General features: G+C 39.0%; 1 protein-coding gene across 1 annotated transcript in view; it reads left to right on the top strand.

Moving 5' to 3' along the window:
• The first annotated feature begins 1,151 nt into the window (after positions 1-1,151).
• The window catches only part of LOC138853940 (hemocytin-like), a 58,546-nt gene continuing 45,387 nt past the window's right edge, over positions 1,152-14,310 (top strand). Inside the window, exons 1-3 of the mRNA XM_070093850.1 lie at positions 1,152-1,198; positions 12,866-12,996; positions 13,308-13,430. Of these exons, the coding sequence (XP_069949951.1) occupies positions 1,152-1,198; positions 12,866-12,996; positions 13,308-13,430 (301 nt within the window). The remainder of the gene's footprint in view (positions 1,199-12,865; positions 12,997-13,307; positions 13,431-14,310) is intronic.

The raw sequence follows: 14,310 nt of genomic DNA, 5'->3' as shown, positions 1-14,310 counted from the left end.
CTCTTCTCTGTTTCTTAATGCCACTAGGACCACATTGAGAGTCACTCTAGTCCTGTCTCACAAAGTAACTGTGGAGAGAGCTCTGTTTCTGGCATCTCTTTAACACTTCCCTAAAATGGCCCAAGACTGTCACTGTACGTATTTCTCACCTTCTTTACCACAGGCTTGGCACTAGGAGCTTTCTTTGGAGCCATGGTAGCTTATTTAGTACTTGCAAGCACTAAAATGAGTGGAATATTATGAAATATTTCGTAGGAGCACTTGAGGGGACCTTCACTCACTGGTAAACAATGCCAGACTGGCTGGGTAGGGAGGCCGCCCCGGCTCACACCGTGCGTACGCGTCAACCTATGAAAAGCGAGTCCATGTTTATACGAAAATACCCCTATGATTGGCGAAATTTACAATTGCCGAGAACTACAAAAAGCGAGGGACCACTGTATCTGTAATATCTTTATTTCTACAAGTACAGTGGCACCTCGAGTTTTGAACAGCTCCCAACTCGACCAGTTATGTAAGTGTATTTTTTGTAAGTGCTTTTGTAAGTGTATTTTTGGGGGTCTGAAATGGACTTATCTAATTTACATTATTCCTGATGGCAACAAATTCATTCGGCATCGGCACTCGAACAGCCTTTTGGAACGAACTAAGTTCGTAACTTGAGGTAGCACTGTACATGTACAAGGTATACAGGCCTAGCTGAAATCAGTGACACCTACTAAACGCTTGTTATACAGAGCATTTCAGGCAAATTAGGTTAATTTTGTCCCAGGATGTGACCCCCACACCATTCAGCTAACACCTAGGTACCCATTTTACTGATGGGTGTAAGGAGTATGCCCAATGTTTTCACCCTTGCTGGGAATTGTACCCGGACCCTTTAGTGTTTGAAGTAATTGCTATGCCACCAGGCCATGGGTCACCTATATCATTGAATAATTAATTGCTGTTTGATGTGCATGAATATATCACGCTTTGTATATTTTACTCATAGCTGATGTTTGTGAAACTGTTTGAATCATTTTATTTGGTGAGGTAAATTATGTGTTTCTCTTATTTTTCCAGAAATATGACTCGAACCATCATCCGTGAGGCAGGGATATTTGTTTTTGCTGAGGTTACTGACATGGGCCTTGTACTTCAGTGGGATCATGGAACCCGTGCCTACCTTAGACTGGATCCAGTTTGGCAAGGAAAGGTAAGGTCATCCAGGTCAAGTTAAAATGTAAGAGGTTAGGTTTAAAGGCAATTAAGAGCTATGCCATTCAAATGTTAAATACACATAAATCACTCAAGGTGTATTTGATTTTACCCCCATAGACTTATAGAATACCATAGACCTTAAAGTCATTCACATAATATTTTTCTGTAGTTTACTGAGTGTATGACATGGTTCATTACTTATAATATGGCTTAATACTGTATAAAAATATATCTGCACACTTGTCATAATAGTAAATCATGCCACTGCAGCATTATATATATTTTTAGGGAAGCTGTGATTTCGTGTATAGGGCAAGGAGGAATAACATAGGAAGGAGGATAACATCTTGTAGGAGTGAGGAAGAGCCAGTTGTGAGTGTGGGGAAAGTTCGTGAGGCAGTTGGCAGAGAGCATGCATAGTTCGTTTGTATAAAGGCAAAGGGGACAAAAGAGAGTGCAAAAATTATAGGGGAATAAGTCTGTTGAGTATACCTGGTAAAGTGTATGGTAGAGTTATTATTGAAAGAATTAAGAGTAAGACGGAGAGTAGGATAGCAGATGAACAAGGAGGCTTTAGGAAGGGTAGGGGGTGTGTAGACCAAGTGTTTACAGTGAAACATATAGGTGAACAGTATTTAGATAAGGGTAAAGAGGTTTTTGTGGCATTTATGGATTTGGAAAAGGCGTATGACAGGGTGGATAGGGGGGCAATGTGGCAGATGTTGCAAATGTATGGAATAGGAGGTAGGTTATTGAAAGCAGTGAAAAGTTTTTACGAGGATAGTGAGGCTCAGGTTAGAGTATGTAGGAGAGAGGGAGATTATTTCCCAGTAAAAGTAGGCCTTAGACAAGGATGTGTGATGTCACCATGGTTGTTCAATATATTTATAGATGGGGTTGTAAGAGAAGTGAATGCTCGGGTGTTGGCAAGAGGTGTGGGGTTAAAAGATAAAGAATCTAACACAAAGTGGGAGTTGTCACAGTTGCTCTTTGCTGATGACACTGTGCTTTTGGGAGATTCTGAAGAGAAGTTGCAGAGGTTGGTGGATGAGTTTGGTAGGGTATGTAAAAGAAGAAAATTAAAAGTGAATATAGGAAAGAGTAAGGTGATGAGGATAAAAAAAAATTAGGTAACGAAAGATTGGATATCAGATTGGAGGGAGAGAGTATGGAGGAGGTGAATGTATTCAGATATTTAGGAGTGGACGTGTCAGCAGATGGGTCTATGAAAGATGAGGTGAATCATAGAATTGACGAGGGGAAAAAGGTGAGTGGTGCACTGAGGAGCCTATGGAGACAATGAACTTTGTCCATAGAAGCAAAGAGGGGAATGCATGAGAGTATAGTTATACCAACGCTCTTATGTGGGTGTGAAGCATGGATGGTGAATGTTGCAACAAGGAGAAGGCTGGAGGCAGTGGAGATGTCATGTCTGAGGGCAATGTGTGGTGTGAATATAATGCAGAGAATTCGTAGTTTGGAAATTAGGAGGAGGTGCGGGATTACCAAAACTATTATCCAGAGGGCTGAGGAGGGGTTGTTGAGGTGGTTCGGACATGTAGAGAGGATGGAACAAAATAGAATGACTTCGAGAGTGTATAAATCTGTAGTGGAGGGAAGGCGGGGTAGAGGTCGGCCTAGGAAAGGTTGGAGGGAGGGGGTAAAGGAGGTTTTGTGTGCGAGGGGCTTGGACTTCCAGCAAGCATGCGTGAGCGTGTTAGATAGGAGCGAATGGAGACAAATGGTTTTTAGGACTTGACGTGCTGTTGGAGTGTGAGCAGGGTAATATTTATGAAGGGATTCAGGGAAACCGGCAGGCCGGACTTGAGTCCTGGAGATGGGAAGTACAGTGCCTGCACTCTGAAGGAGGGGTGTTAATGTTGCAGTTTTATAACTGTAGTGTAAGCGCGCCTCTGGCAAGACAGTGATGGAGTGAATGATGGTGAAAGTTTTTCTTTTTCGGGCCACCCTGCCTTGGTGGGAATGCCCACCAACATATTTGTTCAACAACCTGTCCTCAAAACTACCCAAGAAGTTAGCTTTTGATATCTCGTAATAGGCAGGGCCTAATCAAACCCAAACTTTCTCACTCATATAGATTTGTCTAACCTATTTTTAATTAAGCCTCCCTTGGCAGATTGTTCCACTGATCAACAATTCTGTTTGAAAACCAGTGCATTCCTATATTGTTTCTAAATCTAAATTTATTTTAATTATGTTTTCCTGAATTCTTTCATGATCCGGTATCCTTAGTGCTTTATTTATATTGCCTTTGTTTATACCTGTCTTCTAGTACTTGTCTACCTTGGTGATATCTCCCCTCATTCTACATCACTCAAAAGAGTGAAGGTTCAGGGTTTTCAGTCTTATCTTTGTATGAAAGATTCCTTATACAGTGGACTAATTTTGTCATCCATCTCTGTATGTTCTCTAATACACTTATATCCATTCTGCAATATGGTAACCAAACCTGAGTTGTATAATCTTAGTGAGGCCTTACTAGTGATATACAGAACTGTAAAATAACATTTGGACTCCTGTTACTTGATATAAATCCAAGTAATCTGTTAGCCTTATTGCACACGCTTAGGCACTGTTGTCTTAGCTTTAGATTTCTACTTTCCATACAAATACAAATTTTATTTTTATGCATAGTATACAATGTGAGATTTACGTGTTATAAAATATTGTTAAGCACAAAGAAAGCCACTAGCATACCTGAGCATTTCAGGCAGACTAATACTAATACTTATAGACTATTTAAAACTAGACATAGGTTATGGAGTGGTAAATTTTATTTAATATTAATACAAATGAGTGGTAGCCAAAAATTTTATAATTATAAAGGTTTATAGCAATGAGGTAGCAAGAAACAAATAAAAGTACAGTGGTACCTTGAAATTCGAACAGCTCCCAACTCGAACAATTATGTAAGTGTATTTTTGTAAGTGCTTTTCTAAGTGTATTTTTGGGGGTCTGAAACGGACTAATCTAATTTACATTATTCCTTATGGGAACAAATTTGATGGTAACGGCACTCGAACAGCCTTCTGGAACGAATTATGGCTGAAATTCGGGGTACCACTGTATTACCAGTTCTTTCACATTTTGTAGGATGAAGCTCTACTTCACCTAGTTTAAAAGTATAAGGGTCATATTTCACTCCTTGAGATTATGACCTTACACTTATTGACACTGAACTGCATCTACCACTTTTCAGACCATGACATCAGTTTGTTCAAATCTGCCTGAGCTACAATAGTATCCTCCAGAGAATATATTATTCACCCCACTTTTGTGACATCAGCAAATTTATGCATGTTACTTGTTTTTTCCTTGTCCAGGTCATTAATGTAAATTATGAACAACAATGGACCTAAAAGTGATTCTTGTGGAGTGCACGTGTGACTGGTCCCCATTCTGATTTCACCCCATATATGCAGACTCTTTTCAACAGCATCATACTCCATGGTATAAACCTTGTTATACCAGCAAAGTGGTTTAAAAAGATACATGAGCAAACACTAGGACATATTTATTAGAAAACATTTTGGTCCTAGGACTTGATCACTTTTGGTTCCAGGACTGAAATGTTTTCTAATAAATGTGTCCTAGTACAGTGGAACCTCATTACTTAAACTTAATTCATTCCAGAAGGCTGAGTGAGTGCTGATCCGTTTGAGTATCAAACAAATTCTTCCCAACCAATTTTCTTTTTGGTTGGCTCTTATCACTAATTTCTTAGGCCCCTTGGTGACTTATTTATACAAATAATATAAAATAACACCAAAAAATGCAAAGAAACACAAGATAATTTACAGCGAAGTTCTGGCAGGTCGTGTTTGTTTGGTTAAGTGCTGAGCTTTGTTTGAATAGAGAGTTGTTTGAGTACCGAGGTTCCACTGTATTTGCTCACGTGTCTTTTTAAACCAGTCATGGTCCACTGTCTCAAATGCTTCATGTAAAGGCAGTAAATTTGTCACGTAGGCATGACCTCTTGTGAATCCATAGTGACACTAATCAAATTATGCTCATCAAGCTTATTATTATTATTTTTTTTTTTTTTCAACAAGTCGGTCGTCTCCCACCGAGGCAGGGTGACCCAAAAAAGAAAGAAAATCTGCTATAAATAGTATTAGAATGTGGGGGCAGAAGTTTGTGGTTATAGGAGGGAGGGTGCAGGAGGAAAGAGGAGTGATTGGTGGAATGATGAAGTAAAGCATGTGATAAAAGAGAAAAAGGTTGCTTATGAGAGGTTTTTACAAAGCAGAAGTGTTATAAGAAGAGCAGAGTATATGGGGAGGAAAAGAAAGGTGAAGAGAGCAGTGAGAGAGTGCAAGAGGAGAGCAGATGATAGAGTGGGAGAGGCACTGTCAAGAAATTTTAATGAAATTAAGAAAAAATTTTGCAGTGAGTTAAACAAGTTAAGAAAGCCTAAGGAACGAATGGATTTGTCAGTTAAAAACAGAGTAGGGGAGTTAGTAGATGGGGAACTGGAGGTATTGGGTAGATGACGGGAATATTTTGAGGAACTTTTAAATATCGACGAAGAAAGGGAAGTGGTAATTTCATGCATTGGCCAGGGATGTATACCATCTTTTAGGAGTGAAGAAGAGCAGGATGTGAGTGTTGGGGAAGGTGCATGAGGCATTATGTAGAATGAAAGGGGTAAAGCAGCTGGAACTGACAGGAACATGGCATAAGTGTTAAAAGCAGGGGGGATATAGTGTTAGAGTGGTTGGTATTTTTGTTTAATAAATGTATGAAAGAGGGGAAGGTACCTAGGGATTGGCAGAGAGCATGTATAGTTCCTTTATAAAAAGGGAAGGGGGACAAAATAGATTGTAAAAATTATAGAGGAATTAGTTTACTGAGTATACCAGGAAAAGTGTACGGTAGGGTTATTATTGAAAGAATTAAAGGTAAGACAGAATTTAGGATTGCAGATGAGCAAGGAGGTTTTAGAGTAGGTAGGGGATGTGTAGATCAAGTGTTTACATTGAAGCATATGTGTAAACAGTATTTAGATAAAGGTAGGGAAGTTTTCATTGCATTTATGGATTTAGAAAAGGAATATGATAGAGTGGAAAGAGGAGCAATATGACAGATGTTGCAAGTACAGTGGAACCTCGGCTTACGAATGCCCCACCATGCAGATTTTTCAGGATACGAACTGTTGTTCAGTCAATTTTTTGCTTCTGGATACGAACGAAATTTCAGGATGCGAACCTCCCCCTCAAGGGATGTTTCCTTAAATAAATAAGTAAATAAAATATTTATTTCTTTGCAAAGGTTACAATGTGTGTTTACATATCATAATATGACTGGAGCAAAGAAAGCCACTATCATGCTGAGGCATTTCAGGCAGACTTAACCTAATACTAATAGACTACTTAAGTCTAGACAGGTGAAAAGTGTACTAGTAGTGGTTACCAATGTTTTGCTGATGGTGGTGCCAACTACTGGCAGCCTTTTGAAGTTTCTCCTTACTGTTATTATTATTATATTGTATTATTATTGTTGTTATAATAATAATAATTATTATTAGTAGTAGTAGTAGTACATGTAGTATGTACATAGTGAGGGGCTCTTGATCTAGGGAATTGGATCTGTGCTCCGGGTCCCTAAATTAATAATAATTATTATAATGCGTATGTACTAATAATTATGATAATACATAATAATAATTACGTATAATAAATAATAACAATTTAATAATAACAATAATACTATGTATGTACTGTGTATAATTTAGTTTGACAACACCACCACCAGATAGCAATGTCAATCAAAACAATGCTCATCAATGCACATGTGCTTAAAGAGCTACCCTCGCAGTGCAAGGAATTCTTGTGATCTCCTTACGTTTCGTGCAGTTAATTCATCAGATTTCTTTCTTCTAACCATGGGTCCTAAGGACACAAATGGAAAGGACAGTGCCAAGAAGAAAAAAAGGATGATTTGCATGGAATTAAAGCAAGAAATCATTGATAAGCACAGACTAGGTACTTAGTGTAGTGAGTTAAACATAAAAATTGTACATAGCGACCACTCTCACGACCACAATCCTCCTCTCTCGCCGTCCACGTAATGGCATGTTTTATTCATTCTAGGGTGTATATCAGGTTTCTATGTTATTTATATTGTGTATTATGTCAAATTAGATGAATTGTGACAGATAAATAAGCTGTAGAGTTGATAGGGTTATATTGTCATGCCTCCTGAGAGCAGGATTTCAGCTGGAATGAATTAATTTCATTTCAGTTAATTTAAATGAGGAAAATTGACTCAGCATACGAACAAATCAGGATACGAACAAGTCCACGGAACGGATTAAATTCATAAGCAGGATGTGTAATGTCACCATGGTTATTTAATATATGTATTTATAGATAGGGTTGTGAAAGAAGTAAATGCTAGGGTGTTTGGGAGAGGGGTGGGATTAAATTATGGGGAATCAAATACAAAATGGGAATTGACACAGTTACTTTTTGCTGATGATACTGTGCTTATGGGAGATTCTAAAGAAAAATTGCAAAGGTTAGCGGACGAGTTTGGGAGCGTGTGTAAAGGTAGAAAGTTGAAAGTGAACATAGATAAGAGTAAGGTGATGAGGGTATCAAATGATTTAGATAAAGAAAAATTGGATATCAAATTGGAGAGGAGGAGTAAGGAAGAAGTGAATGTTTTCAAATACAGTGGACCCCTGGTCCACTGTATTTGAAAAGTATTTCAATAGTCACTAGCACCCTTTTTCTCGAAGGGTTGGCACTAGAAGCTTTCTTGGGGCCCATGGTGACTTATTTTGCAGAAACAAGCACCAAAAATACTGTGGTAATGTGGAATGTACCGAATGTATCCTTAGATGCGAGCACACTGGCTGGCTTGTAAATACTGGCACACACGGGGCAGTTCAGGCCACACGTGGACACGTCTTGGACGAATCGTGTATACCGGGTTTTTTAACGGGAACCGAGGCAAAATTTTTGCGTTAAAATGTATCGAATACCGGATTTATCGGATACCGATGCCATCGCAAACCAGGGGTCCACTGTATTTGGGAGTTGACGTGTCAGCGGATGGATTTATGAAGGATGAGGTTAATCATAGAATTGATGAAGGAAGAAAGGTGAGTGGTGCGTTGAGGTATACAGTGGACCCTCGACATTCGATACTAATCCGTTCCTGAGAGCTATCGAATGTCGAAAATATCGAAAGTCGAATTAATTTTCCCCATAAGAAATAATGGAAATCAAATTAATCCGTGCAAGACACTCAAAAGTATGGAAAAAAAAATTTTACCACATGAAATATTAAGTTTAATGCAATAGAATAATTACAATAACATACAGTGGTCCCTCAATAATCGTCCATAATCCGTTCCTGGAAGTGGGACTATTATCGAAATGGACGATTTTCGAATCAATTTTCCCCATAAGAAATAATGTAAATTCAATTAATCCGTTCCTGACACCCAGAAGTATTAAAACAAAAAAATTTTTTACATGAAATATAGATGTAGTACATAAACAATACAGTGGCACATGATGAATGAAACATTAACAGAATAACACTTACCTTTATTGGCGATTCTTCTTTGTGTATGGAAGACTGGAGAAGGAGACAGATTGGATGATTTACTGTTTGGAAGGGGAATCCCCTTCCATCAACACCTCGGGTACCAATTGCTTTTCTGGGGTTACTTCTCTTCTCTGTTTCTTAATGCCACTAGGACCACCTTGAGAGTCACTGGAGTCCTGTCTCGCAAAAAAACTGTCCAGAGAGCTCTGTTTCTGGCGTCTCTTTAAAACTTCCCTAAAATGGGCCAAGACTCTGTCACTGTACAAGTTGCCGATATGGCTTGCAACATCCTTCTCAGGGTGATGTTTCTCCATAAATCTTTCCATCCTACCCCACATTTCAAAAATCTCCTTAATTTCTGAAGAAGGCACCTTCTTCCATCTCTCTTCCTCCTCCTCTGCAGCAAGATTCTGAGCTGCGATCTGTTGCTCTTCCTGCTGAAGCTCTTGCAGCTCCTCAGTGGTTAGCTCTTCGTTGTGGTCCTCCACCAACTCTTCCACATCCTCCAAACTCACATCCAACCCCATGGAACTCCCCAGTGCCACAATAGAGTTCACAACTGACATAGGCTCATCAGGGGCTGCCTCAAACCCTTCAAAATCCCTCTTGTGGACACAATCTGGCCACAATTTTCTCCAAGCAGAGTTCAAAGTCCTGGTAGTCACTCCCTCCCAAGCCTTACCTATAAGGCTTATGCAATGGAGAATACTGAAGTGTTCTTTCCAAAAATCTCTTAGGGTCAAGTGAGTGTCTGAGGTCACATTAAAGCACCTTTCAAACATTGCTTTGGTGTAGAGTTTTTTAAAGTTTGAAATGACCTGCTGGTCCATGGGCTGGAGGAGAGGAGTGGTATTCGGGGGCAAGAACTTTACTGTGATGAACCCAAACTCCTTCAGAATTAGGTCATCCAAGTTTGGAGGATGAGCAGGTGCATTGTCCATTACTAGGAGGCACTTGAGATCCAATTTCTTTTCCAGGAGGTAATTCTTCACACTAGGGCCAAACACTTCATTGAACCACTCGACGAAAATGTCCCTCGTGACCCATGCCTTACTATTAGATCTCCAAAACACACACAATTTACTCTTCATAACATTGTTTTTCTTGAACACTCTGGGATTTTCAGAATGGTACACTAGTAACGGCTTCACTTTGAAATCCCCACTAGCATTAGCACAGAACATTAGCGTCAGCCTGTCTTTCATAGGCTTGTGTCCTGGCAGTGCCTTTTCTTCCTGAGTAATGTAGGTCCTCTTTGGCATTTTCTTCCAAAAGAGGCCTGTTTCATCACAATTGAACACTTGTTCAGGTTTCAGTCCTTCAGCTTCTATGTACTCCTTGAATTCATGCACATATTTTTCAGCCGCTTTGTGGTCCGAACTGGCAGCCTCACCATGCCTTACCACACTGTGTATGCCAGTACGCTTCTTAAATCTCTCAAACCAGCCTTTGCTGGCCTTAAATTCACTCACATCACCACTAGTTGCAGGCAATTTCTTTACCAAATCGTCATGCAACTGCCTAGCCTTTTCACAAATAAGCGACGTCATAAGACTATCTCCTGCTAATTGTTTCTCGTTTATCCACACCAATAATAACTTCTCAACATCTTCGAGTACTGGTGATCTCATTTTTGTCAGCATATTTACCCCCTTTGCAACAACAGCGTCCTTGATTTCCTTTTTCTTGGCTATGATGGAAGATATGGTTGTACGGGATTTGTTATACATCCTGGCCAGTTCGCCCACACGTACGCCACTATCATATTGTTCAATGATGTTTTTCTTAAATTCAATCGTATTTCTCACCTTCTTTACCAAAGGCTTGGCACTAGGAGCTTTCTTTGGAGCCATGGTAGCTTATTTAGCACTTGCAAGCACTAAAATAAATGGAATATTATGAAAGATTTCGTACTGGAGCACGTGAGGGGACCGTCGCTCACTGGTAAACAATGGCACACTGGCTGGGAAGGGAAGGCCGAGGCGGCTCAGAGCCGTGAGTACGCGTCCAGGACGAAGGACTATTAGCGAGTTAACCGGACCATTTGCGAGCCAATATTTTGATGAAAAAAACAGCCATTGTTTATAAATCTGTAGGGGAAGGAAGGTGAGGTAGGGGTCGTCCTCGAAAAGGTTGGAGGGAGGGGGTAAAGGAGGTTTTGTTGGCGAGGGGCTTGGACTTCCAGCAAGCGTGCATGAGCGTGTTAGATAGGAGTGAATGGAGACGAAATAACGAGCTGTTGGACTAATATTCCGATATATGGACTTGACCTTTCAGGCACTTTAACCCTTTGACTAGTACGCCTAAATTCTAGCGCCCTCAAATCTAGTGGGAGAAAGCTGGTAGGCCTACATATGAAAGAATGGGTCTATGTGGCCAGTGTGCACAGTATAAAAAAAATCCTGCAGCACACAGTGCATAATGAGAAAAAAAAAAAACTTTGACCGTTTTTTTGGAATAAAACAGTGACTTTGCACAGTATTTTCGTATGGTATTTATTGTTTATTGTTGTATTCTAGTTTTCTTGGTCTCATTTTATAGAGTGGAAGACATATTACAGAAATTGAGATGATTTTGACTGGTTTTACAATGAAAAGTACCTTGAAATTGAGCACAAATTAGCAGAAATATTCGATTTTTACCAAATTTCAAAAGTAAACAAATCATGCCAAGCGTCCAATACACGTCAACTGGTGAGTCTAATATTCTTTCACAAGTGTACTGATATTATTTATACCATTTCTACACTAATGAAGTAGTCTGCATAACAGTAAATCTTCTATTTTTTGTGAGAATAAAAATTCGAAGTGGAAAGCAAAAGAATGTAAGAGGGGCCTTGAGACGAGACTAATGAATAGAGGAAATGCTATTTTAGTGCCAGGAATGTCTTTCTTGTTTATTCTGGACCCTATTCGGAAATTGGCATCTTTTGAAATTTGTGTGAAATTGGCAAAATTGCTAAATTCTGACCACTGTATTGGATAGTTGAAATCGATAAATGGGTGGTTTCTTGTACTCATTCGATAGAAAAAATGGAGTTCTAGCGAAATAGTTATGATTTCTGTAGACTAGTTCACTGGAATTGGCCGAAAATAGGGCTCAAAGTGGATGAAATCACCGATGCGTAAACAGCGTCAAGACTGCTAACTTCGTGAGAGCATAATTCCGTAAGTTCTACATCAAATTTCATACTTTTGGTGTCATTATGAGCAGGAAAAGATTCTCTATCTTTTCATAAGCATTTTTTTTTTTTTTTTAAATTTGGGCGACCCTGATAACGAGTCTCGGAGAGGGCCTGTCGACCCTCAAAGGGTTAAAGTTGGGCAGTAATTTGGTAGAATTGACCTATTCTAGTTAAAGGTAGGAATTACATTTGCCATATTCCACATCTCAGGCATAACACTCTTTAAGGACCCTTGAAAACAGTTTATCAGGGCTTGGGGACTTATTTTGTTTTAATATGTCTGCTTTTTTTGTTAACTATGTTCCTTTTGGCTGTAATAGTACTTACTTTGTTTTCTTCAGTTCCTACATAATAGTATTTGCTGGCATATCATTTATGTCTTCTTATGTGAAGACTGACATGAAATAACTAATAGAGAGCACATTTTCTGCTCATTATCAGATGTCTGGACCTAGTTCTCAGAGGGCATACAAATTTTTTCACCTGATCTTTGTCCTCTACACTTGAAAGAATCCTTTTGGATTAGTCTTTTATTCACTAGCTACTTTAATTTTATAGCTGCATTTAGCTTTTCCAATCCCTTTCTTTTAATATGGACATATTGCTCAATGAGGTTACTCTCCTTTTGATATGCCTATAAATTTACTATCTTCTCTCCTATCTCCTATTCATCTATCTGGGATCATATTTATTTGACCTAATTTCTCTCTGGGGGAATATATACTTTGGGAAAATTGGACAGTACTAAGAAAAAATCATACTTGTGGCTTCTTTCATTATTTTAAGGTCTTTATTAATAAAATCATTACCCAGATGTTTGCTGTTATTTACTGTATTATTAATAAATAATTACTCTTTGCCATCATGGAAAACTTGATTGGATTTTTTGCTTGCCAGATGCCAGTTTGATGCTTGTGGGTGTGACACAGGTGGAGACTGTAAGTGTCTGTGTACAGCTATAGCCACATATGCTCATGAATGTAATATTCATGGAGTTTACATAAAGTGGCGTACACCCAGTTTCTGCCGTAAGTACTTTCCATACTCTGTATTTTCCTTGAATTTTTAACTCACTGTAATTTTTATTTTAGAATATGTCATGTCCTATTAAATACAGTTTTTGCAAAATCTGAGACTATTCTTTAATTCTAACATTGAACTATCAGATAAATAGTTTAATGATCTTGCTTTGAACTATCAGATAAATAATTTAGTGATCTTGTTTTTAATGGATTATTCCTGTCTTTAAATGTTTTTAGGGGTAATGCATAATTACATTTGTGAGGTAAATGTTTTGTTTTTGAATCTTGTCCCAGTTTAAGATTTTGTGGTCTTGCAGCCATGCAGTGTGAGAAAGATTGTGAACATTATGAGCCGTGTATTCCCACCTGTCCTCAAGAAAACTGTGACACATTACTTGATCCCAACTCTCCAATGTGTACACAGGATGCCTGTGTTGAAGGTGAGATACAAGCAATATCAGTGTTATCTGTTAGGAAGACAGTACCTTCACTATTCACTAGTGAGTGGTAGCAAACTCATTAGGAGCTACAGTCATGTCTTATTATGCACAACTTTTGCATTCACTTGTGTCAATCTTTCGCAGATAGAGAATGTGTGAAAGTATTGATCTCTAGCTGGTTATTATGATGATCAGCAAGAAGCTGAAATGTTCTCATATTCCCTTCACACAAAGACCTGGATGAAAAAGCATTGGAAGCAGAATTCATACATATCTTTAAGAGTAGGTATGATAAGGTTCATGAGGCTAAGGAGTTAGTGACCTCAGTCACAACCAGTTAAGAAGTAAGCCAGTATCTGAGACTTGACCCCTGCAATCACACATGTACTTACAATGTGCAAAATAACCACGCTGGAGTTGTTTAGCATTTTGTATTATGTGTTCGCAATTATTGAATGTACTCACTAATTGATAAGTACACAAAAATACAGTGAAAATTGTACAATATTATTTAATGCTCCATTATTTAACCAGCAACTTGGGTTATGTAGCTTCCCATATGCTTGACAGTACAGTATCAGTTTCAGTTTAATGAAACAAATATTAAAAACCTATGTCCATGTTGCGGCCCCTGCCAAACTAGCGGTTAAATAGTTAACCTGCCGGCCGGCAGTACCACTGGGTGCGTCATCAAACCCAATGTGGGGGCTGCTGAGCCGGCCTTAGAGCAGTAAGAGCCTGAGTGCATCACGGTACACACCTAAGCAGTAGGTACCTGACCACCGAAGGGTACACGTCTACTGGCTTTAGTAACAGTATGTACCAGAGCGCCTCGCTGTACATACCTAAGCAGTAGGTACCTGACCACCGAAGGGTACAC

The sequence above is a fragment of the Cherax quadricarinatus genome, chromosome 44 (assembly GCF_038502225.1).
Source record: "Cherax quadricarinatus isolate ZL_2023a chromosome 44, ASM3850222v1, whole genome shotgun sequence".
Taxonomy (NCBI): Eukaryota; Metazoa; Arthropoda; class Malacostraca; order Decapoda; family Parastacidae; genus Cherax; species Cherax quadricarinatus.
Note: the sequence above shows the minus strand (reverse complement) of the source record. Positions and strands in the feature narration are given on the sequence as shown.